At 42.7% G+C, this 24,169-nt stretch overlaps 1 protein-coding gene across 17 annotated transcripts in view; it reads right to left on the reverse strand.

Moving 5' to 3' along the window:
- TTLL5 (tubulin tyrosine ligase like 5) overlaps positions 1-24,169 on the reverse strand; it is a 289,561-nt gene that overhangs the window by 36,339 nt on the left and 229,053 nt on the right. For 10 of the 17 annotated variants that reach the window (XM_086709206.1, XM_086709205.1, XM_086709209.1 and 7 more), the window contains 2 exons: positions 15,301-15,380; positions 11,613-12,201 (listed from right to left, as the gene is read on the reverse strand). The exons of 2 other annotated variants lie outside the window; for them this stretch is intronic. In XM_086709206.1, the coding sequence (XP_086565332.1) occupies positions 11,939-12,201; positions 15,301-15,380 (343 nt within the window). In that variant the 3' untranslated portion in view covers positions 11,613-11,938. Of the gene's footprint in view, positions 1-11,012; positions 11,136-11,612; positions 12,202-15,300; positions 15,381-24,169 lie in introns of those variants that run through there. 5 more of the 17 variants (XM_086709211.1, XM_086709217.1, XM_086709219.1 and 2 more) reach the window with 2 other exon arrangements.

The raw sequence follows: 24,169 nt of genomic DNA on the forward strand, positions 1-24,169 counted from the left end.
CACCCAAATCAGAAAAGAAGTAAAATGGTCTCTATTAGTAGATGACCTGACATTCATATAGAAAAAGTCCTAAAGACTCCACCCAAAAAAACTGTTACAATAAATGAATTCCATGAAGTTTCACAATACAAAATCAATATACAAAAACCTGTTACTTTTCTTTACACTAACAACAAACTATCAGAAAGAGAAATTAAGAAAATCATTGCATTTTGGGGCACCTGGGTGGCTCAATCGGTTAAGCGCCTGACTTTGTCTCAGGTCATGATCTTGAGGTTCGTGAGTTTGAGCCTGCATCGGGCTCCTCTGCTGTCAGCACGGAGCCTGCTTCAGATCCTCTGTACCATTCTCTCTCTGCCCCTCCCCTTCTTGTGCTCTCTCTCTCTCTCAAAAATAAAATAAACATTAAAACAAATTAAAAAAAAAAAAGAAAATAATTGCATTTACGATTATATCAAAGAGAATAAAATACCTAGGAATAATTTAATCAAGGAGGTTAAAGACTACACTGAATACCTATGAGACACTGATGAAAGAAATTGAAGAAGACATAAATAAATGGAAAAATACTGCATGCTCATGGATTGGAAGAACCGCTTTTGTTAAAATGTCCATACCACCCAAAGCAATCTGCAGATTCAATGCTATGCCTATCAAAATTCCAATGGCATTTTTCACAGAAATAGAACAAACAATTCTAAAGACCACAAAGAATCAAAGCAATCTTGACAAAAAAGAACAAAGCTGGAGGCATTATGCTTTCTGATTTCAAGCTATATTACAAAACTATAGTATTCAAAACAGTATGGCATATGGCACTGGCATAAAAACAGACACATAGATCAACAGGATAGAGAACCCAGAAATAAACCCATGCATAAGTGGTCAGTTAGTGTAGGACAAAGGAGCCAAGAATATACAATGGGGAAAGGACAGTCTCCAATAAATGATGTTAGGAAAACTGGACAGTGACATATAAAAGAATGAAACTGGGGGCGCCTGGGTGGCGCAGTCGGTTAAGCGTCTGATTTCAGCCAGGTCACGATCTCGCGGTCCGTGAGTTCGAGCCCCGCGTCGGGCTCTGGGCTGATGGCTAGGAGCCTGGAGCCTGTTTCCGATTCTGTGTCTCCCTCTCTCTCTGCCCCTCCCCCGTTCATGCTCTGTCTCTCTCTGTCCCAAAAATAAATAAACGTTGGAAAAAAAAAAAAATTAAAAAAAAAAAAAAAAAAAGAATGAAACTGGACCCCTATCTCACACCATACACAAAAATTAACTCAAAAAGTAGATTAAAGACTTGAACGTAAGACCTAAAACCATAAAACTCCTAGAAGAAAACATAGGTGGTAAGCTCTTTGATGTGGGTCTTGGTGATGATTTTTTGGATTTGACACCAAAAGCAAAGCCGACAAAAGCAAAAATAAACAAGTGGGACTACATCCAACCAAAAAGCTTCTCTACAGTAAAGAAAAAAACAAAATGAAAAGGCAACCTCCCAAATGGGACAAAAATATTTGCAAATCTTGTATCTGATAGAGGGCTAATATCCAAAATATATAAAGAACTCATACAACTCAGTGGTAAAAACAAACAATCCAATTAAAAATAGCAAAAGAATGGAATAGGTGTTCCTCCAAAGAAGACATACAAATGCTAACAGGTATATGTAAAGGTGCTCAACGTCCCCAATCACCAGGGACATGCAAATCAAAACCACAAGGTGGTATCACTTCACACCTGTTAAGAATGGCTATAATCAAAAAGACAAGAAGTAACAAGTGTTGCACTGTTGGCGGGAATGTAAATTGGTATAGCCACTATGTAAAACTAGAGAGGTTCCTCAAAATATTAAAAATACAACTCTCATACGATCCAGCAATTCCACTTCTAGGTATCTATCCAAAGAAAACAAAAACACTAACTCGTTGCATGTTCACCCTATGTTCATTGCATGATTTACAACAGCCAAAATGTAGAAACAACCTAAGTGTCCGTGGATGGATGAATGAATAAAGAAAATGTGGTACATATACACACTAGAATATTATTCAGTCATAAAAAGAATGAGATCTTGTCATTGGGCTCAACATGGACAGACCTTGAGGGCATCATGCTAAGTAAAATAAGTCAGACAGGGAAAGGCATATACCATATGATCTCACATGTGAAATCTAAAAGGAAACCAAAAAGCCAAGCTCAGAGATACAGAGAACAGATTCACAGTTGCCAGAGGATAGGGGAAAAATTACCCACGTGACCATTTTTAAGTGAATAATCCAGTGGCATTAAGCACATTCACGTTGTGCAATCATCCCTGCCATCTACCTGCAGAACTTTTTTCATCTTAAAAACCTGAAGCTCGGGGCGCCTGGGTGGCGCAGTCGGTTAAGCGGCCGACTTCAGCCAGGTCACGATCTCGCGGTCCGTGAGTTCGAGCCCCGCGTCAGGCTCTGGGCTGATGGCTCAGAGCCTGGAGCCTGTTTCCGATTCTGTGTCTCCCTCTCTCTCTGCCCCTCCCCCGTTCATGCTCTGTCTCTCTCTGTCCCAAAAATAAATAAACGTTGAAAAAAAAAAAAACAAAAAACCTGAAGCTCTGTGCCCATTAAAAAAAACTCCCCATTCTCCCCTCTGGCCAGCATCCAGTAACTACCATTCTGCTTTCTGTCTCTGAATCTGATTGCTCTAGCTACCTCAATAAGTGGAAATTATACAACATTAGTCTTCCTGTGATTGGCTTCTTGTAGTTAGCATAAATCTTCCAGGTTCATCCATGATGTCACATGTGTCAGGACTTCCTTCCTTTTTAAACGCTGAGTAATATTCCATTGTTGGCACACACCACATTTTGTTTATCCATTCATCCACTGATGGGACACTTGGGATGCTTCCACCTTCAGGCTATTGTGAATAATGCTGCTATGAACCTGAGTGTACAAATATCCAGTCACGGCCCTGCTTTCAGTTCTTTTGGGGTATACATCCAGAAGTGGAATTTCTGAATTGTATCGTCTTTCTATTTTTACAGTTTTTAGAAAACACCATACTATGGCACTGAACTCGAAGCAAGAGTAAGGAGGGAAAGTAGGAGACAAGGATTGAGAGAACTTGTTTTGTTTTTGAGAACACTGTACAATATAAGTAATGTATTACATGACTCCAGAACCGCAATGATACATCTTACACTACACACAATACTAGACAGATCTCTAAGATCTCTGTGTTGTCCAGTTCAGGTATTACCTAATTTAAGAGAAGCCTAAAAAATTGCATGGAGAATTCAGAAAGGAATAAAAAAGACAGTTTAGTGCTCAAAAGCGAAACCTGATCGGTGTTATGAGGTCAAAGACTTCCAATGAGTTGATATAGAGGGAAAAACGCTGAAGGAGGATGCTTTTCAAATAAACTAAATCTCATTTTACGGGAACCTTTGCTCCCTGAGAATAAGATCCTTGGATGTGGTCTAACATTTGAATTCTGCATCGTAATTACAAGGTACGTTTATAGTAAGGTCACGAATGTGTGTAAGAGGTTGTAACCTGAAGGGCAGCGGTGGCTCCTTCTCTGTTTTAGAGGAAGTAGTTTTACAATATTGCAAGAAACAGGCTAGAAATACTGCAGTAGGTAAATTATAAGGAAGGTTCTTCTGATTTTTCAGATTGCTTAATAAAAAAAAAAAAAAATGCATTACAGGAGCGCCTGGGTGGCTCAGTCAGCTGAGTGTCCGGATCTTGTGGTTCACGGGTTCGAGCCCCATATCGGACTCTGCACTGACAGCACAGAGCCTGCTTACGACTCTGTTTCCCTCTCTCTCTGCCCCTCCCCCACTTGCTCTCTATCTCTCTCTCAAAATAAATAAAAATAAACTTTAAAAAAATAGTAAAAAATAACAATGCATTAGTTATGAAATTTAAGGTTAATGCATTTTAACTTGAGGTTAAGCATTTTCTTGAAACCAGAAGAACAGGGGGGACATAGGTTATTTTTCAGAAAAATTTTATGTGTTTTATGTATTCTTTTCTTTAGGGCTGGTATTACAAGGTAATGAGGCATTTTGGATGTTGCTAGGGATTCCAGAAACATACAGAACGTAATCCCGCCCTCACGGAAGTTACAGTCTTATTGGGGACAATTTACCCAAGAAGTAAGTAGGATAAAAGATGACAAAAATACAGTGGAGTGCCAAACTTTGTCTTATAAATTGTAAGTGCTGTAGGGATTTTAAAAATGGCAAGATGAATCTAATTATATGAATACACATTATTGGACAAACCTTAACTGGAAACTTAGAGGATAAGAAGGATTTGTATATGTGGACAGGTGTTTGCAGAAATATGAAAATTCACTCATTCATCTATTCAATCAGAATTTTGTAAGTCCCTTCTATGGGCTGGGCACTGCGGTAGGTCCCAGAATTTCAGAATCAAATTGGAACTCCTCCTTGCCCTCTAGAGAATTACGGCCCTAGTGGGGGAACCGTCAGGTCATCCAGAAAGATACTAGAGTGTCATAAATGTCACAGTAGATACAAGTCAGTGCTCAGTGCAGTCAAATACCATCTAGCTCATACTGGGGGTGGGAGTGGGGGAGGGATGGAAAGGAGAAAGGACAAATAGCAATTAGCCACATTGGGGGGAAGCAGGCAAGAGGAGGCATATGGTGCTTGGGCAGAGGAAACTAGATGTGAATAAAGGAACAGAGAGTGAACGTGCCATATGATGGGTGAGAAAACCGCTTAGCTCTGCAGTTTTGACGAGATGGTTCCTCTGCCACCTGCTTTCCAAAGCATATCCACGCATCTTCACGTGTAGATGAGGCGTCTGGGTCCCTGCCCAAGAGCAAGACGAGCCCTTACAAGCAATCAACCGAGAGGAGTTACACTTAGGATTGTCTAAGCCACATGCGATCCATCCAATCGTCTACAGAATCACTGCCTTACCCTTGGGTTTTGTCGGACCAGAAAGAGACTTGGACTGTAATAGTCTTGTCCCTCACAAAACGGTTTTCGTTGACTTGCGCTGATGTGTGTTGACCTCCTATAGCTCACGCCAAGAAGTAGCCCCTTGAAGCACACTGCTGTGTTGGGAGGGCACTCTTACTTCTTTCGGTGTCCTCTCTCTAAAGCATATGAACTACTTCTTGGAGAATAAGAGCCAGGAAAAAGCTTCATTTTCCTCCAGAGCATAGCTTCCTTTTTGAAAATGAGAACTATATACCCTGATTTTTCTGGTTTCCCTTTTTGTCTCGATGGTTAAGAGACTCAGAACCAAATTTAACCTTGATCACAGTAATTTTATTTCGTCTTGTATTTGAAAAATTGGAAATATCTTGACTTTTGGACTGGATCCTCCTTTTATGTTTTGTTATTTTACTGCATGTGGCTTTCTATTTTAAGACTCTATGGTAGGGATGGAAAGTATGTTGTACCTGCTAGCTACAATGCCACCTCAAGACAGGGGTCAGAAGTGCCGAAGCTGGCCGCTTTGTATCACGCAGTCATGCGATCCTAGCAGAGGGCTGGCATTTGTCCGCAAGGGGGCATTTGCCACCTTCAGTTCTGCACACCAGGGGCACGTCTCGGAATGAATGAAGGAATGCAGAGTATTCTAATTCTGTCCTTTGAAAGGTGGATGTAACAAGTGGAGAGAGAAACAACCACACGGAGGGAGGTGGAATCTCGAATACGGCAGAGTTGCTAACCTGGAAAACAGTGGAGGCCAGCCACCGAGGGGACAGCAGACGACCTAGTATCAGGGATGGACTAACAGATTTGCTGTTTAGCCACTACAACTGCTAATTCTCCCAAATAAGGTGGCAGGTTTTTTTTTTTTTTTATTTTGTTTAACGTTTATTTATTTATTAAAAAAAAATTTTTTTAACGTTTATCATTTTTGAGAGACAGAGAGAGACAGAGCATGAGCAGGGAAGGGGCAGAGAGAAGGAGACACAGAATCTGAAGCAGTCTCCAGGCTCTGAGCCGTCAGCACAGAGCCGGACGCGGGGCTCGAACCCACGAACTGCGAGATCATGACCCAAGCTGAAGTGGGATACTCAGCCGACTGAGCCACCCAGGCACCCCCAGTGTTTATTTATTTTTGAGAGACAGGGAGAGACAGAGTGCAAGCAGGGGAGGGGTAGAGAGAGAGGGAGACACAGAATCCGAAGCAGGCTCCAGGATCTGAGCTTTCAGTGGGGCTCAAACTCAGGGACCATAAGATCATGACCTGAGCCGAAGGTGGATGCTTAACTGACTGAACCACTCAAACGCCCCAAGGTTGCAAGTTTTTATGAGGTCCAGCCCCTGAGACTGTTTGTTCCTTATGCTTATGTATAGTAACTTTCCTTAAAGAGGTAAACTGAGGGTGCTTCTCTTTGATAATCAAAAGGCTATTGCAGATGACTCAAATTCTCTGCGTAAACAGAGGAGGATAAGGATATGTACATACACGCAACGGCAATTTACATTGGAGAACAGTAGAAAAGATGACTAAACACCGAAGGCCTGCAAGGGTCATATTTCTAAAAACGAGCGGCGATGTCAAGATTCCATGTTCCAATGTCTGATCAACTACAAACAATTCACTCATTAAAAAAACAAAACAAAAAAGCTAAACTCTTGTCAAATTCTAAAACATCTTCATTTGAGTTTGTCTCATGAGCAAACATGTCTTAATGAGAAGTGAATGGAAGGCGGAAAAAACCCTCAGTCACTTTTCAGTCCAGTTGAATATAAAACACAGTGATTCTTCTTCCTGATAACCACAAACACATAAATAACAGTAAAATAGAAACTTCTAAGCAGCCGACCTCTTTACTTCATCTCGCCATCTTACAGCCAGGTTGGCTTCCCAAGTTACATCCTTAGTTTGTACTGAGGAAACATGCTTTGTTTTCTTGATGTAGCTAAGGGGACATTACGCATGTTCAAGCAGTTCCTCTCTGGTATCAGGTAACCGCTTAGCCGGGATTTAGGTTTTAAGGGAAGAGGGCTCCTGATACCTATGTTAGAGTCCTGTCTGGAAATACTTGTGTGTTCCAAAGAGGAGAATACAAAGAAGTAGGAGACACTATTGTTCCACTTTTACCAGCGAAGCTCTTCATTCGGAGGACAAGAGAATCCGAGTCTTTCTCTTTATAATTTCAAGGAATAAAGCATAAATATCCGCACAGATCATGCCAACGGGGCAATGCACATCAAGTCACCGTTCTCCGCGTCCTACACTTACCCACCCACACACTTTGGGGCCCGGTACACTCTACAGATCAGGCGAGCAGCGTTGTAAATATTTCCATGCACAAAGCTTGCTGTTTCCAAAGACAGGCATGGCTTAGCATGCCATTTCTTTCTTTAGAACTTTTAGGAGCAATTATGACCTGGGGATAGAAGGATGGTAAAGCAAAGGTATGTGCCTATAACAAGCATTTCATTGAAATTAGCAGCAAGATGTGTGGGTTCATGGGATGGATAACCACAGAGTATAGATTGATAACTTGTAGCGATAAGTAGAAAAACTTACAAAGTAAGGCAATGCTATGCTGGTTACCTGCCCAGTTCAGGAATACAAGAATAAACAGGATCTTTTCCCACCCAAAGTGAACAGATATTACACAGGACAATACGAATCTGCAGCAAGAGGCAGTGGTAGGTACAAGCCTCACAATCCAGGGTGCCAAGCATTTTTTCCAGGAGGTGTGCGCGCTTCTGTAACATAAATGTAATTTGAGAAAGGGGCCGCTGCGCTTTCCTTGTCTCTTTCTAACAAAGTAGTAATTGTTAACAATTGAAGAATCATCACTCCTCTCTTGGCAGTTTGCCAGCTCAGCAAGAGACAGTATCAATTTTCAGATCTTATCTTTCTTAGTGGTCCACTTCTTAATCCATTTCAGGAATAGAGTTCCCTGGTTTTCTTTAAGGCAAATGAACCCCCTTAGAGGACCATGGAAGTGTTCCCCTCCATCCCCCCCAAACTGAAAGCCAGCTTGTTTCCTCCCCCACTTCCAACCAGGTTGTTCTGCTATGCTTGGGTTTTGTTTCTGAATGTAGAAACAGTTACTAAATGAAAAGAAGAGGCCTCGGGACAGGAAAGCATGAAATTTCAATGGCTGACAGCCAGGCGACTTTGCCATGGAGAGGGATCCACATCCTTCATGTGTGGCTGCAGCTAGATTAAGGCTAGCACCACACACACCGTTAAAACACCACTTATACAACACAGCCTATAATGAAGTGAGTGCTGTGACCAGTTGCTTAGAACTTAGTGGTATAAACCTAATTGATGGAGATTTTTTTTTCCTGGCTCCTCGCACTGCACAGTAAAGACATTCACTCTGTTGATGTTTGTTCTAAGGGTGTATAAGTTGGGTATGGTATGGTTAAGTCAGTGTGGCTCTGGAGGAGATGAGAACAAGGCTTGGCAGGGGCAAGCTGATTATACTCGGCGTCCCAGAGAGAAGGTCACTGCGTGCCACATGGGGTCACAGAGGAAAACACCAGTGTGGTCAGGAGACAGAAGACAGGAGTGAGGAGAAAGCCGAGGCCATGACCTTACTTGGGATTTCCCTGGGAAAGGCAAGGCAGAGCAGGGTAAACAGCTTAAGGCTGGCTCGTGTTAAGGATTCTGGTGGGCTACGGGCTCCAGCAGTGCTCTCTCTAGTTGTACCTGGCCCTGGAGCAATCTGGGGCAAGGGAAATGTGGGTGTTCCATGTGAGAGTTAGATAAGGAGGCGGTTGGGGATATAAACTTGGGACTGGTTCGCTTCCATTTGAAAGGCATACTCGTGGGCAAGTTGTTATGATCTCTAGGAATTAGCTAGCCCTGGGAGGGGCAGTTTCTCTCTGGCTCGGTGAGGCCCCAAATGTCAAAGCATCGAGAATACAGAAAACATAGTTAACTGGCTCTGTGACGAAGGGATGCCAAACGGACAATACAGAATCTAAGAAGACGCAAAATAATGTATCTATTTAAATACGACCCTTGCCTGGGGCAGCATAGTGGGGGTCTTAGAAAGTCTGAGTCCCCAGCATGCTTTAGTGCAGCTCCTTCGTTCTTTGATCAGGACAACTGATGTTTTCTGTCTTAGATAACATGCTATGCAAACATACTTCAATCCTCGCATCTAACCTGCCTGTCTCCCGAACCCCATATATGAAGAGGCTCTAGGATCATTACAGCTCGTGATAACATTCGTCTGTGACTGTGGTTTAAGGGACCTCTGGCCTGAGCAGTGATCGTGCCTCTACTGCACTCACAGCAAGGAGAAAACAAGCATCCGGGTGATGGGACACGGACGCTGGGGTTCTGCCTCCTCACTTTGTGAACTACGTATTTCTCCTATTCAGGGAGAGGCAGCCCATGGCCATCTGACACCTACCACCTGCCAGGCTGGTGGGCCTGCCTCCGGAGCCTCCCAGCTGGTCGTGCTGCACCATGGCAGCCTGGTCTTCTGAGGCCCCCTGACCCACTCTGTGCCGAGGCCATGCACGCTTGGCATGAGGTCTTACCGCCTCAGCTAACTACAAAGTACAGCATCACCCTCCCTAGCTTATGTGCCGCTCAGGCTCAGCAGGGCTGTGTTTGCAAGAGATTTAAGTGTTGAGAGATGGGCTCTTTCCCAAGGCTTCTCTCCTGATGATCCTACTTTGCCATGTAATGTTCTGGGTGGACTGTAAGGGATACTAATGAAATAGGTTCAAGGAAAGTGATATTACAACGGCGGCAGGGTCCAAGTCTCACAGTCCTGGAAGCCGATGGGACATTAGTGCTTCTTGGCAGGCCATCGGTTTAGTTTGGAGCTTGATGTCGCATTCATTCTCCTGGCTGCCAGTCTCCTCAAGGAAATATTGACCTTCTCGCTTTAGTTTTCTATATTTCATTAGTTGTTCATCATTGGATATCAGAATTAAAGGCCCATTGGCCAAGTATTACCAATAGAACTCGAGTTGTTTTCAGTTTTTCTGGTACATTTTGGTAGATGACCAAGCCATGGATTTGGTGTTCCCTTCTCTCTTCTCATTCCTTTTTGGAAAGAGTTTAGATGGGCTGGGGAAAGATATTTGAAGCTCTCTGATCCAATGTAAATGAATCCTGTGGTGGGTAAATAATTTTCCTCCCTCCTTTGCTCTCCTGGGGTATTTTGATGAATAATGCTTCTCAAATAAGCTTGTAAGTATTCCCCCAGAGGTAAGAAGGGTATTAAGCTCATAGCAGGTGTGCCATTAATGCTTCAGTGTGTAGGGTAGAGCAAAGAGGAAAGGAATCATCAAAACCTTGTGGTTTCAGAGAATTTTCTGGAAAGTTTTGAAGGCCACAGCTGGGAACAAAATACTGTGGGGCAGCGCTGGTGAAGTGTGGGTACAGCCTCACAAGATCAAGTCAGGCCGTCCCTTCAATGTCAGATTTCTACGGATGGGTGGTAGGCTGGGATTTACGGTTTGTTTTGTGGCCAGTTATAGCACATGCTGATCTTAACTCAGACACACAGCATAATTACTCACTCAACCTCACCCCCCAAAAATTATTTTTTAATTTTCTTCCTTCCTGCCTCCCATTATTTGAAAGTCCAGTTCACAAACTACACAACTCTAGTCTAAAAGCCTTCTTTAAAATAATAAATATCACTGAGAACATTCTCTTTAGAGGCTATTGCGATTTGAACTTCAAATATCATTCTCTCCAATGTATTCTGTTACACTTTACCTGTGATAACTCAATTATAGCTTTAGTTTCTTTCTTTGACTGGCCTCAATGTCCCCATGGTTTTAAACAAAACCCTCCAGAATAGTGAGGAAATTTCTTACTGCCACAGCGCCACCTACTGGCAGGCTATTACAGAAGCAAGCTAGGAGTAGCTTAACTTTGACCCACAGTTTGGAGACTCCTGAGCTCTGGTTTTACAAAATGCCAATTTCCTTGTCATTTTGAGAAACTATCGCTTCTCTTCATAGCTAGTAAGCCTCTTGCTGTGGCATAAAGTCAGCAAGTTATAATAAAAAAATATGCTCTTATTCTTACTGTTACCTTAAATTGGCCCTGACTTCACCGACTTTGATTTTCTCTGTCCTATAACTGTAGCAAGGGCTCCAGATTGTGTGGGCAAGGGTTTGGATCTGGCGAAAATAACCTGGGGAGCTTCCAAAGGTCCTGAAAAATGTAAAAAAAAAAAAAAAAATCCCTACTTAACACTTTATTTGATCTTGGTGAAAGGACAAGAGGTCAAATCTAAAACTAGGTTTTAGGATAGGACAAAAACCAGACAGAAGACTAGCCAGGGACACCAGGCCCAGAAAAGCGCCTAGTATCTAGCATTAGGTGGCGGGCGACAGAAGGAACCAAAGAAGGAAAGAGAAGGCTGAGAAATACATTGAACATAAAGAAAGGAGAAAACACCTATGTGTATTTCAAGAAAACAAAACAAAACAAAACAAAACAAAACAAAACAAAACAAGGCTTTAGGGGATCATTGTTTGCCCAGATGCTGATGCTCCATTCCTGGCCAAACACCAAACCTGTGCCCTTTGCTTTCTAACACCATAAGAGTACGTAAACCCAAATTCTTATCCCTCTGGCTCTGGGAAGAGAAGAACGTTTTGGGAGTAACAAAGGATGTGAGACACTAGGGCAAGCATCTTAAGAGCTTTATTCATTTTCACTATTAACTTCTTATATTCCAGATCCATCCAGGATCTATAACAACTAGATAACGCTTGGTGAAAAGAATAAGAATCTGATAATAAAAAGAGGTCATTCCGCTGAGAATTGCCCAGCAAATCATTTCGCTTGAAAGTTAAAGTGACTTCTAGATCCTCAGAGTTTAAGGTCCGCTGGGTTTACTTTCTATTAAAGTAAGTTCCTTTGTCTTGTATTACAGGGAGGCAGGGAGGTGGGCGGGCAGAGGCACACTGATGGGCTGCTGCCCCAGCCCCATGCAAACAAGGAGGATAAAGCTAAAATGTATGTTTTATCAAGGCCCCAAATAGCAAATATTTAACAAGGACACTGTTGCTCACTTCTTGTAAATGAAATCCAGCACTGGTGTTCAAAGAATCTTTCCACCAACTCCAGACCAGTAAGAGCTTTTTAAACAAAACAAAACAAAACAAAACAAACAAACTGGGGTGGGGGGCAGATAGAGCCCGGGCTCCAGGACAGAAGAGGCGTAGGCAGAAGCTAGGGCCAGGGATGAGGGCAGCTGGTATGGCCTCAGACCCTGCAAGAATGGTAGTTTACGCTATGAAGTCCGCATGAGAGAAATGCCAGTTATCTAATCTGGTACTCTCTGCTATTTTAGTTCCCCATCACCACTTCTAAACTCCAGAACGCCATGGTTATAAAGAACGAAGGCCAACAATGGCTTTGGCTTTGAGCCAAAGGCCCTCGCTCTAGCTTCCTTCTCAAATTTCCAAATTTGCTGACTCTACGTCTTGCCTCCCATAGCAAACTCAGAATATATAGCCTGAGGTAGGGAAGTCAAGGAAAAAGTCACATTCATGGAGCATTCCAGACCTTTTGCTAGCAGCTTTCATGTCCACTACCTCATTTAACATCCACACTTAAAAGACTGTCACTAGGTCACCATCAGTGGGGAAGGATTCTGAGTTGTTTTTCAGCAGAGCCCTGGGATGAACCAGTATCTCAGTCAGGCGCCCAAGGAACAAAGTCACACAGCTTTAAGACCTGGTTGGCTAGACTTGCAGAAGAGTCAAGGGGCCAGGAAACAGACTTTTGCTATATTCGTGGACTCAATAATACCATGTTTAACCAACTGAGTTAACTGGACCAGACAGGGGCTAACTACCTTTCAAAGTCAGCGTAGCGATTCCTGTAGAGGCACAAACTTCCTATCTCTGAGAGCCATATAACTGACTTATTACAGGGGCTACTCTCCCTTCTTCTGGGTTTAAAGAAAAATGTCTCTAATAGCTACCTAACCTTTTTATAGGACAGCCTTCTGAACCCCTAGACTAACACCTTTAAATCTATGTGTCATACAGAAAAACGCATGATTTGTAGCTGAAACACTCAAGTGCCAGGTAGTTACTTACGAGCTGTATAAATAACTCTAACAGGGTTAGTTACTATTATACCGCTAAGGCAAAATGTTTATTGGGAAGTGTGGAAAATGCCTGAGACTCGTGTACCAAGTTCATCAGTGTTTCTTTAACTGAGGATCGGGAACACCAGGAAAATCACAGACTAGAAACGAATTCAAGGCACTTGAGAGGTCCAGAGTCAATGGAGATAAAAGCAGTGAACAGCTGGCTACCTAAACAAGGCGAAAAAAAATAATGCACTCGTCTTAAGGTAGAAGCAGAGGGAAAAGGGAGATACTGGAATCCGGGGATTCTATTATACAATATACAGTATACAACCTTTATATAACTAATATACAACTTTTCTCTTTGTTCTGCGGTTTTAGGCTGACGCTGCGTTCATTACAATGGTTACAAAATCTCTAACACATAACTTCAGCAGTCAATAAATATTAATTCATAAGCGAGATGCTGAGAGTATGACCCACCTGGCCCCGCAAATTTCCAACCTCCCTGGCCAGAGTCTATGCAGAGCGTTCAGTTTTGTACTTAATGCGTTCATTAGACCTGCAAATACCAGTAGGCAGGTTTCCTGGATCTCCTATGCTTTGCAAACCTCTCTGGCTGCAGAAGTTTGTGGACAGATATATTCAGCTGTGCATACAGTGCAGAGTTCTCCCGGCCGCCCACTTCCCAGGCTGCGCCACTTCCAGGGGGAAATGTTCATTCCTTAAAAATAACTACCATATCCTAGTGATTCTTTTTGGGGGAGGGGAGGGGCAAGTAGATACCCATCAACTATTTCTTGAATTCGGGTTCTAAAATATTAAGCAGAGAACAAAGTCTTTATACTCTTACAACCTGATGTGGGTGTGGTTATAGAGCTTTTCTCTATATATGGCTTCCTTGAACCCCACGGTAAGCCGGAGGTGTGCGTAATTCTCCCTGTGATACAGTCTAACCAGGCTTCTTAGAGATCTGGCATCATGTTAAGGTGTATTATGTCGCACGCACACCCCTCATCCCTTGGCTCTAGACTCCCTGACGGCTCCTTATTGCACTCAGGACCAAGTTCCCTACACGGCTCGCAAACCGGCCCTGCTACCTCCGTGACCTCTCTCTTGCTGCTCCCTGCTCGTGCCCTAGTCCCCTGCCACAGTGACACACGAGGGCTCCCAGAACACGGGGCATTTTCACCCCGCCCCCGACTGTGCAGTATTGCTCCCTCTTCCTGGCACTCCTTTAGTCCCGCACAGCCCCCCCCGCCCCCCCCCCCCGTCCGGCAGACATGTCAACGTTCAACCCTCCACCTAGATGTTTCTGCCTCCAGAAAGCCCTCTCTAATCCCTTAAGAGCCTGGGCCAGGTCGCTCGGGTTCAAATACTGCCCCACCATTTACTAGCTGTGAGATGTTAGATGTGTTTCATAATCTGTGCCTTTATTTCTTCAGCTGTAAAACAGGGAACACAGTTCCTATTATATGCCTGTTTTGTAGACAAATGAGTTGTCACATGTGAGGCATTCAGAACTGTGCCGGGCACAGCGGGTGTTCCGCCAACCGTCTATGGTTCTTCTCTGCATCCCCAGGACCTGACACTTACCCACCCTGCAGCCCCGCTCCCTGCTGACTCTCCTCTTTTCCTAAGTCTGTAAGTTCCCTGACAGGAGGGATGGCCTGGTCCACCCTTTATGTCCCTCAGCTGACATCTCATTCTCTCCACAGTAGGTATTCAATAAGAAGTATTTGTTGAACTGAATCCAAGTGATTTTCTTTTAGTTTTCTGATTACTTATCAGTATATTCTTACGAGTTAGTACTCACAGAAAACTATGCCTGGACCAATGTTGCCTGACTTAGATGTGGATACCTACACGAGAGGTTTTAAAAAGACCTCAGTAAGCACCTGGCAATGGATCAATAGGCCATTACATTAGCATGACAGGGACTATGATCGAAGACCAGAGCTCCATTGTCCTGAAGAGTTAGGGAGAGACACTACCGGTGGGAATACGATATGAACAGTGAAACACCGGTCAAATACCAGCCTAAATACTGCAAATCTGATAGCATTCTCCCAGACCAAGGAATGTCATCTACCCTGAACTAGTTCTGGAAAACCATTCCATCCTAAAGTGCCCATTTGCCAATGCTTCAAAAGCCTGGATGCTTCCTCGTTCTTTGAACTGCAGGTTTCTTCGGAGGCAGAAGACAGAATATGCCCAGCCCAGCACCCTCCCTGTCGTCCCAGCCGCGGAAGAGCTGGTGTGTCCACTAACCTGTGGAGCTGGTGATGGGCACAAAGGCTGCAGAGTTAAGGCTGCTCTGGAGTCCATTCAGCTGCCCTTCTGTGGACCCTCTGAAACACAAGCAGCTTGGTTAGATCAGCAGATAGAAAGGTTAGATCAAATGCAGGCCCTCCAATGGCTTTGCCTCTCGCTCTCGGTGTTCTCTGTCACATGGCTCATTCCCTTGCTTCTTTCAAGACTTTGTACAAATGTCATCTTAGCAGAAAGGACTCCTGTGACCAACTACCCCGTCTTCTGAAATATTACATATATTGAAGTTTGTTGTACATCTCTCTCCACTGGAAGGTAATTGCAAGAAAGCACAGGCTTGGACTACTGCTGTGTCTCCAGTGCCTGGCACCTAATAAGCGTTCAACAAATATTTCTTTACTGAATGAATAAATGAAGTTTCCAGTATTGACTTGGATAAATTATAAGTAAAGGCATTAAAAAAAAAACACAAAAAAAACCACCAAGGTTCATGTAGACCAGCGGTTCTCATCTGAGGTAGAAAGGAGGGACAGACTTTGTCCCCACCCCCACCCTTCCACAAGGGACGTTTGGCAATGTTGACACATTGTTGTCACAACAGCGAGGTCTATCGGCACCTGGTGGGTAGAGGCCAGGGATGGTGCTAAATATCTCCTAAAGTGCACTGGGAGGTGCCCCCAAAGGATTTTGTAGCCCAAGATGTCAATAGTGCTGAATTTGAGGGGCACCCGGGTGGTTGTGTCGGTTAAGCGTCCAACTCTTGATTTCGGCTCAGGTCTCATGATCTCATGGTTCATGAGTTCAAGCCCCACATCGGGCTCCACGCAGACAGTGTGGAGCCTGCTTGGGATTCTCTCTCTCTTTCTCTCAAAATAAATAAACTTAAAAAAAAAATAGCGCTGAAGTTGAGGAACTGTTATATAGAGGCACCCCCCCCCCACCCCCATGCCAACTTTGACAAGAGACAGGACAGAGTAAATTGGATGCTTTGGGCACAGGTTCCCCAGCCACATGTCTTAGAAATTCTATGACTAGCTTGATGCCCTACAGACCATGCTGGATCTCCTCACTACAGGCTCTTACAGATCTGTAATTCTTTCATTGCATTTACCAAAATTGTAATTACGGGATTGTGTAACTGGTTGCTTAATATCTGTCATCCTTGCTAAAAAGTAAGCTCCGTAAAGGCAGAGATTATATCAGCTCGTTCACTGTTGTAGCCATAGCTGTTAATATTGCACTTTGCACAGATCAGGTATCTAATAAATATTTAAAAAAATAATCTGATCCATTGCCCCACAAATACAAATTACTTGTTGGACCCATCTACCTTGATTTTAGTTGACGTGTTAAAATTTTACTTTGTAAGACTAAAAGTTTCATACGCTCGGTTCTTTATTTCTTGAGCAGCAATCAATCCAACCTTTAGAACCCTTCTCCTGACACTGTTTGTCCATTTATTCATCCATGCAAAAAGTATTCCATGCTTGGTACTAGTGAGGAGGCAGACATTAGGCAAAGACATAAGGGACAAACTATGTGATAAATGCTAAGGAGAAACAGCACGAAGTGTTTTAAAAAAGAGAATGAAACAAGGGAACCTCATTGAGATGTGACACCGGTGGTCAAGGATGGTCTTTCTGAAACTGTCGTATTTCAGCAAAGTCATGAAGTTAGGAGAAGTAGCTATTGGCCAAGAGTAGGGATCAGGAAAGAGCTTTTCGTGGAGAAGAAATAGAATATACGTACAATGATCCTGAGGCAGAAAGGGGTTTAGAATGTCCGAGGAGTTTTAAAGACCAGCAAGATGGAGGGATGGTCAAGCAGTGTTTGTCAAATGTCCTTGACAGGAACCACCTGGGGTCACTTGTTAATCACACAGCTCTCCAGGCCCTTCCCTTAGAGATTCTGACTCAGTGGGTCCGGGATAAAGTGTGAGAACCTAGGCTTTTTATAGCTCCCAGGTGTCCAAGTGACTTGTATCAGCAGAGAAGTGAGGAAAACGTTGACTAGTGGGCAAAGGGGAAGGTGATGCGAAGAGCACTTGGAGGCTCTGGCAGATGCTTAGGTGCCCAGGGGGTCCCCCCCCATTCCCCCTCACTGATGGAGAGCACACCCCAGCAGTGATGCAAGGATCACACTCTCTTGGACCCCTTCCCCTCCAGCAAGCTGTGATCGCGGCCCCACCCACTCCTTTCCACTTTCATTGGAGGACAAGGGAATGGTAGAGACAAACAGGAGAGAAAGGAACAGAGGGAATTCTCCCTTGTCCCACAAGCTTCAACCTTGAATAGCTACATGGGGAATGCTTATCCATTTTATTTCAGCCCTTTATAGACCCAAAGAACTACCCAAAGCATCTCTAGCTAATATTGGCTCTTCCAGGTCCAAGCGAAAAAGGAAAAGTTCCAGAACCTAGGATGGGCTCTTTCCTCTACAGAGGTTAAAAACCCTTAGGGCCATTTGCCTGGGTTAGGGGCAGCCGCGTCAAGAAAAGCCACGAAGCCGGTCTCAGTATCGCGCAGAACAGCAAAAGGGAACCAGGCAGGCGAAATACCAGAGTCAGTAGAAGAAACAAAAGCAGCAAACAAGGAGCTACCCGAGGGAGAACAGAGTCCCTTGGGTGTTTAGAACTAGTGAGTCTGGGGCGCCTGGGTGGCGCAGTCGGTTAAGCGTCCGACTTCAGCCAGGTCACGATCTCGCGGTCCGTGAGTTCGAGCCCCACGTCAGGCTCTGGGCTGATGGCTCGGAGCCTGTTTCTGATTCTGTGTCTCCCTCTCTCTCTGCCCCTCCCCCGTTCATGCTCTGTCTCTGTCTGTCCCATAAATAAATAAAAACGTTGAAAAAAAAATTAAAAAAAAAAAAAAAAAAGAACTAGTGAGTCTGGATCCTTAAACTCCTTCTCCTCTCTTCTCCTCCCTGAAATTCTTTTCCTCTTTTCCCCCCTTCTCTGGAATTCTGATCCCACCCTTCACCTTCATGGGCTGTCTCCTGTTCCTCTCCCTCTGTCCATCCCCTGTCACTCTTCCACCCTGCCTTCTCCATCAACTCCCATCACAGGCCTTGGGAGCCACCGCTGACTCAAACTTCGAACACTTCTAATGAGCCTACTGTTTCTAGCACAGGCGCCCCATTTCCCCCCGCGGTGGAGAAATGTGTCCAACAGCCATTCAAGAGGAAATTCAGAGTGGACTTTTCCATGAAAACACTGGTACACAAAGTGGTTTGGGTCTATGTTATTACTACTTCAGGCACATCGTGGGTAAATACGCTTTTGTCGTGCAAGCATCATTTCCCTGGGAAAATACATTCCAGCCTCTGGTCAACCCACTCCTAAGTGAGAACTTTTGAACCACAGCTTACTTAGGGCGCTTGTTGATCTGCTTCTGCGATAATTCTTTGCAGCTTTCCTGGGAGTGCCTGTGTTTTAGGAACTCCTTATGTAGTCAGCTGCTTGTCTGAGTCAGTTACTGTCCTTTAACATCAAGTTACCACGACCTACCTCGTAGGGTTGTTGAGGATTAAGGAAGATGGCGACTGTAAGGCCCATCTTAGCACGGTATCTAGTATTATATCAATGGCTAAACAAACATTAACTTTTATTGGAATTGGTATTTTTACTTAGGATTGCTAACCATCTTTGCATTCACTATAAGCTTATCCACGTACAGAAATATTAAGTCGGGTGACGCAGTGACTCTGACTATGGAATGTGGGTGCTAAATAGGAGAATGTCCACAACATACTCAGAACCTGGAAGTTAACAGCAACTTGCTATTAAAGTCAAAAGGTAGTTAACTGGCGGCCTATGAGGCAGAAATCTCATGGTCACAACTACTCTTAAACTCTCTTAGAAGAGAGGTCTCATTTGAGATCGACAAACTACCTCTCGATAAATCTAATATACACATTTTTCAGCATCAGAATGAACCACCGTTTCTTCAACTGTGCACCAAATGAAGCAGCTGGCTTGTCATAGAACACATGTCTTTCAGCATGAGAATTACACACGGCACAGAGGATGTCCGTCCTACACAAGAGGCTCATGGGAAATGAGACTGACAGGAGAAACGATGCGCCTCCCAGCTCTCCCCAAGAAGAACATCACACGGAGTCGGCCGCCACTGAAACCATACAGTCTCTTTCTCTCTGAAGAGCTGAATGTGCAAAGCTAAATGTGTGTTTGGTGCAGCTCTGTTACCTGCTGTTTTCCGATCATGGAACATATGGAATATGAAGACCAAAAGATGAACTCAGGAAAGTGCCTTATAAAAGTATTGAGTTTTGCAGTGAGGAATACCGAAAAGATGGGACAAGACAGGTGCCGTTAATTTTACAACATACAAAAGTTAGAGTTTAAACCAAGGAGAGTGCTAGATGTGACCATGCAGTCCCGTAGTGTTCCATAACTGCTCTTCTTGGAAGTGGTATAGGTTCCAGAAGACAGAAGAACGGGAGATATAGCCCAGGGTTGGGAGTTTGAGGCTTCCTACAACCTCAACTGTGGTGATGGGCTTAGTTCAGACTCTTCTCCACACAACGAACCGTGTTATTATCAAAAGCTGCCGAAGGGCAGGCTTCCCGATTACCAGAGCCACGTCAAAACTGAAACAAGATATGATGTAGCCATGAACAGGAGCACGCTAGTCACAACCAAGAATTCTAATTAGAAGAATTCCATTAATAATGACATGCTTTTTTCAACGAAGGCAGATTCTTTCCTTGGGATGTGTTCATGGCTAGTACCTGAAGAGTTTCCTTACGTATTAAATGTTTACTTTCTAACCCGGGATTCAAGTCACTTGCTCCACTCCCACTTACTCCTTTGATCTCTTGCCTTTTCCTGAAGTCCAAGAAAAGGCCTGACATGGGCATTATTTCTACCCTGAGTAAGGAAGAACAGCCTTCCTGGGCCTCTCAAAGACATTGTTCGGGAATGCATTACAAGTAAATAGTATCCCTACAAGCCGAAATAGTGCCTACGTTTATTATTGAAAGATGTCTCCTAGTACCGGTCTCTACTTGGGAAATAAATGCCGATCAAACAGCTGGCTAGGAATGCCACTGGCGTCAAGAGCACACCATACAGCCAGCCTATATGACATATCATCGCCAGTCAAGGAGGGTAATAATAAGCAAAATCCCTACTATCCATTTTGCTGGTAAGGCTTCGGACGTGCTTTTTCGTGGATCTTTATTTCCTTTATTTGTGGTTTCCTCTGTTCTTTTTTTCCCATTATTTTGATCAGTGGAAACTTTTCTGAAAGTGATATCCTTTCTTTAAGATCTGTTTTGTTCATTACTTCACAAGATTGACTGTGGTTTGGTGCTATATTGTTTCTCTTCGAGTTCTTTTCAAGGCTTTCCACATCTCTAACACAGAGGTACTAGGTTTCTGTTCCAATGGTTTAAGTGAAAGTTTACCTTGGATTCATGCCACCACATCGGGGATGACCTTTCTATAGAAGGAAGGAGCCACAAAAGAAAAGTGCTCAAGATTTCACAGGAAGAGGAGAGCTCGAAATGCTGACCTTGCCAGGGCTGTGGCAGACAGGCATGGTGGCATCTGTGAAGGTCCTGAAAAGAAACCCCGCACTTGCTCATTTTTATAAAACTTTGGTGACAACCAAACTTCTTTTAACTCCCAAAGGAGAGAAGAAATCTCAAGGCACAAGTTAGGTTATAGAACTGAATTCCAAAAGGGACATGTACTCTTGAGTCTTCTTAGCAAATGTTTACTCACAGATGAAACATCTCACAATGTTCCTTACAACCTACATGCACGCAGGTGTATGTGTGCTTCCTCCTTTAATCCATCAGTCCAGGGATTATGTATGCATCTCACAAACAGAAGCTAATATACTAATCCTTGGCAAACAACAATTAGAACATTATTAATTTGGGTCTGAAAACAAGACCAACTCAAGAAGCACTTTGTGAAGTCAACTTTTGTGCAGTAGTGGTGCATAAGGCTCCATTTTATAAATATACTACACATTGTCTAACCCACGATCCATTATATTTGTTGTTTTATTCCTTTTCATTCCTAGTATTATCTATGTGGGTCTTTCCTCTTTTTTAAATTTACCGTATTAGTCTTTCCAGATGTGACCCCGTCTACCATTTGTTGTCAGTTTCATTCATTCCTTCACCCAGTATTTAATGAGTATCTACCATGTGCCAAACACTGCTCGAGGCACTGTTCTCTCGTGTTCTCCCACGTGCTGGGCTGTTCTAGGTGATTTCTGTATTTTTATTATTTTATTTTGATTTTGATTAATTTGCTCTTGTTCTTTTTATAGTTTTTCAAGTTAAATGATTAGCTCACTTATTTTCAATCGTTCTTGTCTTTTTAATAAATTCAAAGTTCCAGGTTTACTTTTGAGAGCAGTTTTGGCTATCCCACAAATGTGGTACGTAGCATTTTCCACAGCCATCCACTTCTAAGTGTTTTATGATTTTCATTATGATAACCTAACAGCTGGGTATTACGTACCGAATTTTTTTAAATTTCCAAACACACGAGTCTTTTTTAAACATTACCATTTGGTTTTTCCTAATTAAAATGTTTTTTACTGTTGAAGAGTGAAAACGGATACAGATTTTTTGAAATGTGTGGAGCCTTCATTTGTGACAGTATGTGTTGAATTTTTGTAAACATATCCTCGAAGAGAATGTATATTCTCCCTACCGGATGCAGGAGTCTATGCAGAGCTATTAATGTTTTTCAGACTATGACCTGTGGCTCGTAAGGGGGTTGCAAAATTTAGGGGACCCAATCGGCATTTTTCAAATAATAGGAAATAATATTTTGTGAAACTTTTATTTCATATACATAATTTAGATATTTTTACTAGGTTGCATATAAAATGTATTTTTTTTAATATTATAAGTGGTGGTCAGAAAACATGAAAAGCCACTTACCAAAGCAAATTGTTATTCTATATTTCAAATAGTCCAAATCCTCAGAAATTTGTATGAGGCACCTATCAGTTATTGATAGAAGCAGATTTAAATAAATCACCCACTATGATTAATAACTTTCCAACATTTCTTTATACTGTTATCAGCATTTGATTTACAGATTTTGAATTTATTATGCTAACTGCGTACCAGTGCTTTTCTTCATCCCAGTGAATGCTTTTTGCTTAATTCTATTTTCTCTGTTGCTATACTCATGCCCCTAATTAGTATTGCATGGTTTACCTTCTTCTAATGCTTCGCACTGTGAACTTTTACTGTAGGTATCTCTCTTTTAAGCAGGCTACAACCGAACATGTTAAAAAGTACAATTTCTGGGTGCCTGGGTGTCTCAGTTGGTTAAGTGTCCAACTCGATCTCAGCTCAGGTCTTGACCTCATGGTCGTGAGTTCAAGTTCTACTTTGGGCTCCACAGTGGATGTGAAGCCTATTTAAAAAAATGCAATTTCATAATCTATCTTTTAATAGAAGAGTATAATCCTGTTAACATTTAGTGTGATTACTCATATAATTGGATATATTTCTACTATCTTAGTTTTTATTTTCCACTTACCATCCTTTTCCTTTGCCTTTTTTTTTCTTTTCCTGCCTTCCACTGGACTCAAAAGTTTCTACATTCTCTTCTCTTTCCTTCTGTTGATTTGAAAGCTACAGAGTATATATCAATTATTTAGCTATTTTTTTTCTAAGCGTAAAATTTAGTTATTTTTTCCACTTTTTTCCCCTTAATATTTCTGTCTTGCCCTTAGAACTTGACATAGACCTGCTATATTTTTGCCATCCACTGAATCCTCTTGGCCTTCAGTCTTGTCTTTGTTGTCCCAAACATGTTTTATATTTTTAAAAGACCAACAATTATGTTTACAGTCATTAGCATTTATTATCACTTAATAAAAGTCTGGCCCCTCACTGCTTCATGTTATCCAACACTTCTGTGTTCACTTTTATCTTATCCAGTCTTTGCTAGTTCTTCCAGTGAAGGTCATGTGGTATACTCTTAGACTTTGAATATCTCAAATTATTTTTATTTTGGCTTTTCTCTTGAATGACAGTTTAGCTGTGTATAAAATTCTAGACTGAAAGTTACTTCACCACAACATTCTGAAGCTGTTAGCTCTTGTTTTCTGCCACCTACTATTTCTAAAAAAAAGAATGTGGGATTCTGTGTTCCTTTGTGAATTTTCTCTCAAGTAGCATGTAACTCTTCCCTTTATGCTCAGTGTTCTGCAGTTTCACTATGATATGTCTAGATGTGCATTTATTTTGGTACATGGGATGAATATTTTAGCCGAGGACTCATTTATTTCTTCAATTCCAGAGAAGTCTCAGTTATTATTTCTTTTTTTTTTTTTTTTAATTTTTTTTTTCAACGTTTATTTATTTTTGGGACAGAGAGAGACAGAGCATGAACGGGGGAGGGGCAGAGAGAGAGGGAGACACAGAATCGGAAACAGGCTCCAGGCTCTGAGCCATCAGCCCAGAGCCCGACACGGGGCTCGAACTCACGGACCGCGAGATCGTGACCTGGCTGAAGCCGGACGCTTAACCGACTGCGCCACCCAGGCGCCCCTCAGTTATTATTTCTTAAAGCGTAACCTGTCCACCTCTTCCTCAGGTTTTCTTTCTGATACTCTGATCAGAATCACATGTTACAAGATAAGCCTACCAGATACCGGACCTAACATGTCTGGCTGTTCAAAAATGTTAATTTCATTTCTAAGGAATTCATGTTCCAGTTGTCAGCTTTGTTGGCAATCCTTCTTAGATTCAGATTTACTCATGTGTTTTGCAACTTTAGTTTGTAGGCTCATTCTGAATAGGAATCATTTCTTCCCTTGTCTCTGTATTTGCTCACCCCTCCCTGGCAGAAGTTTTTATAACTGCTTCC

Source organism: Puma concolor, chromosome B3 (assembly GCF_028749965.1).
Source record: "Puma concolor isolate L17-30 chromosome B3, mPumCon1.1.hap2, whole genome shotgun sequence".
In the NCBI taxonomy this organism is placed as follows: Eukaryota; Metazoa; Chordata; class Mammalia; order Carnivora; family Felidae; genus Puma; species Puma concolor.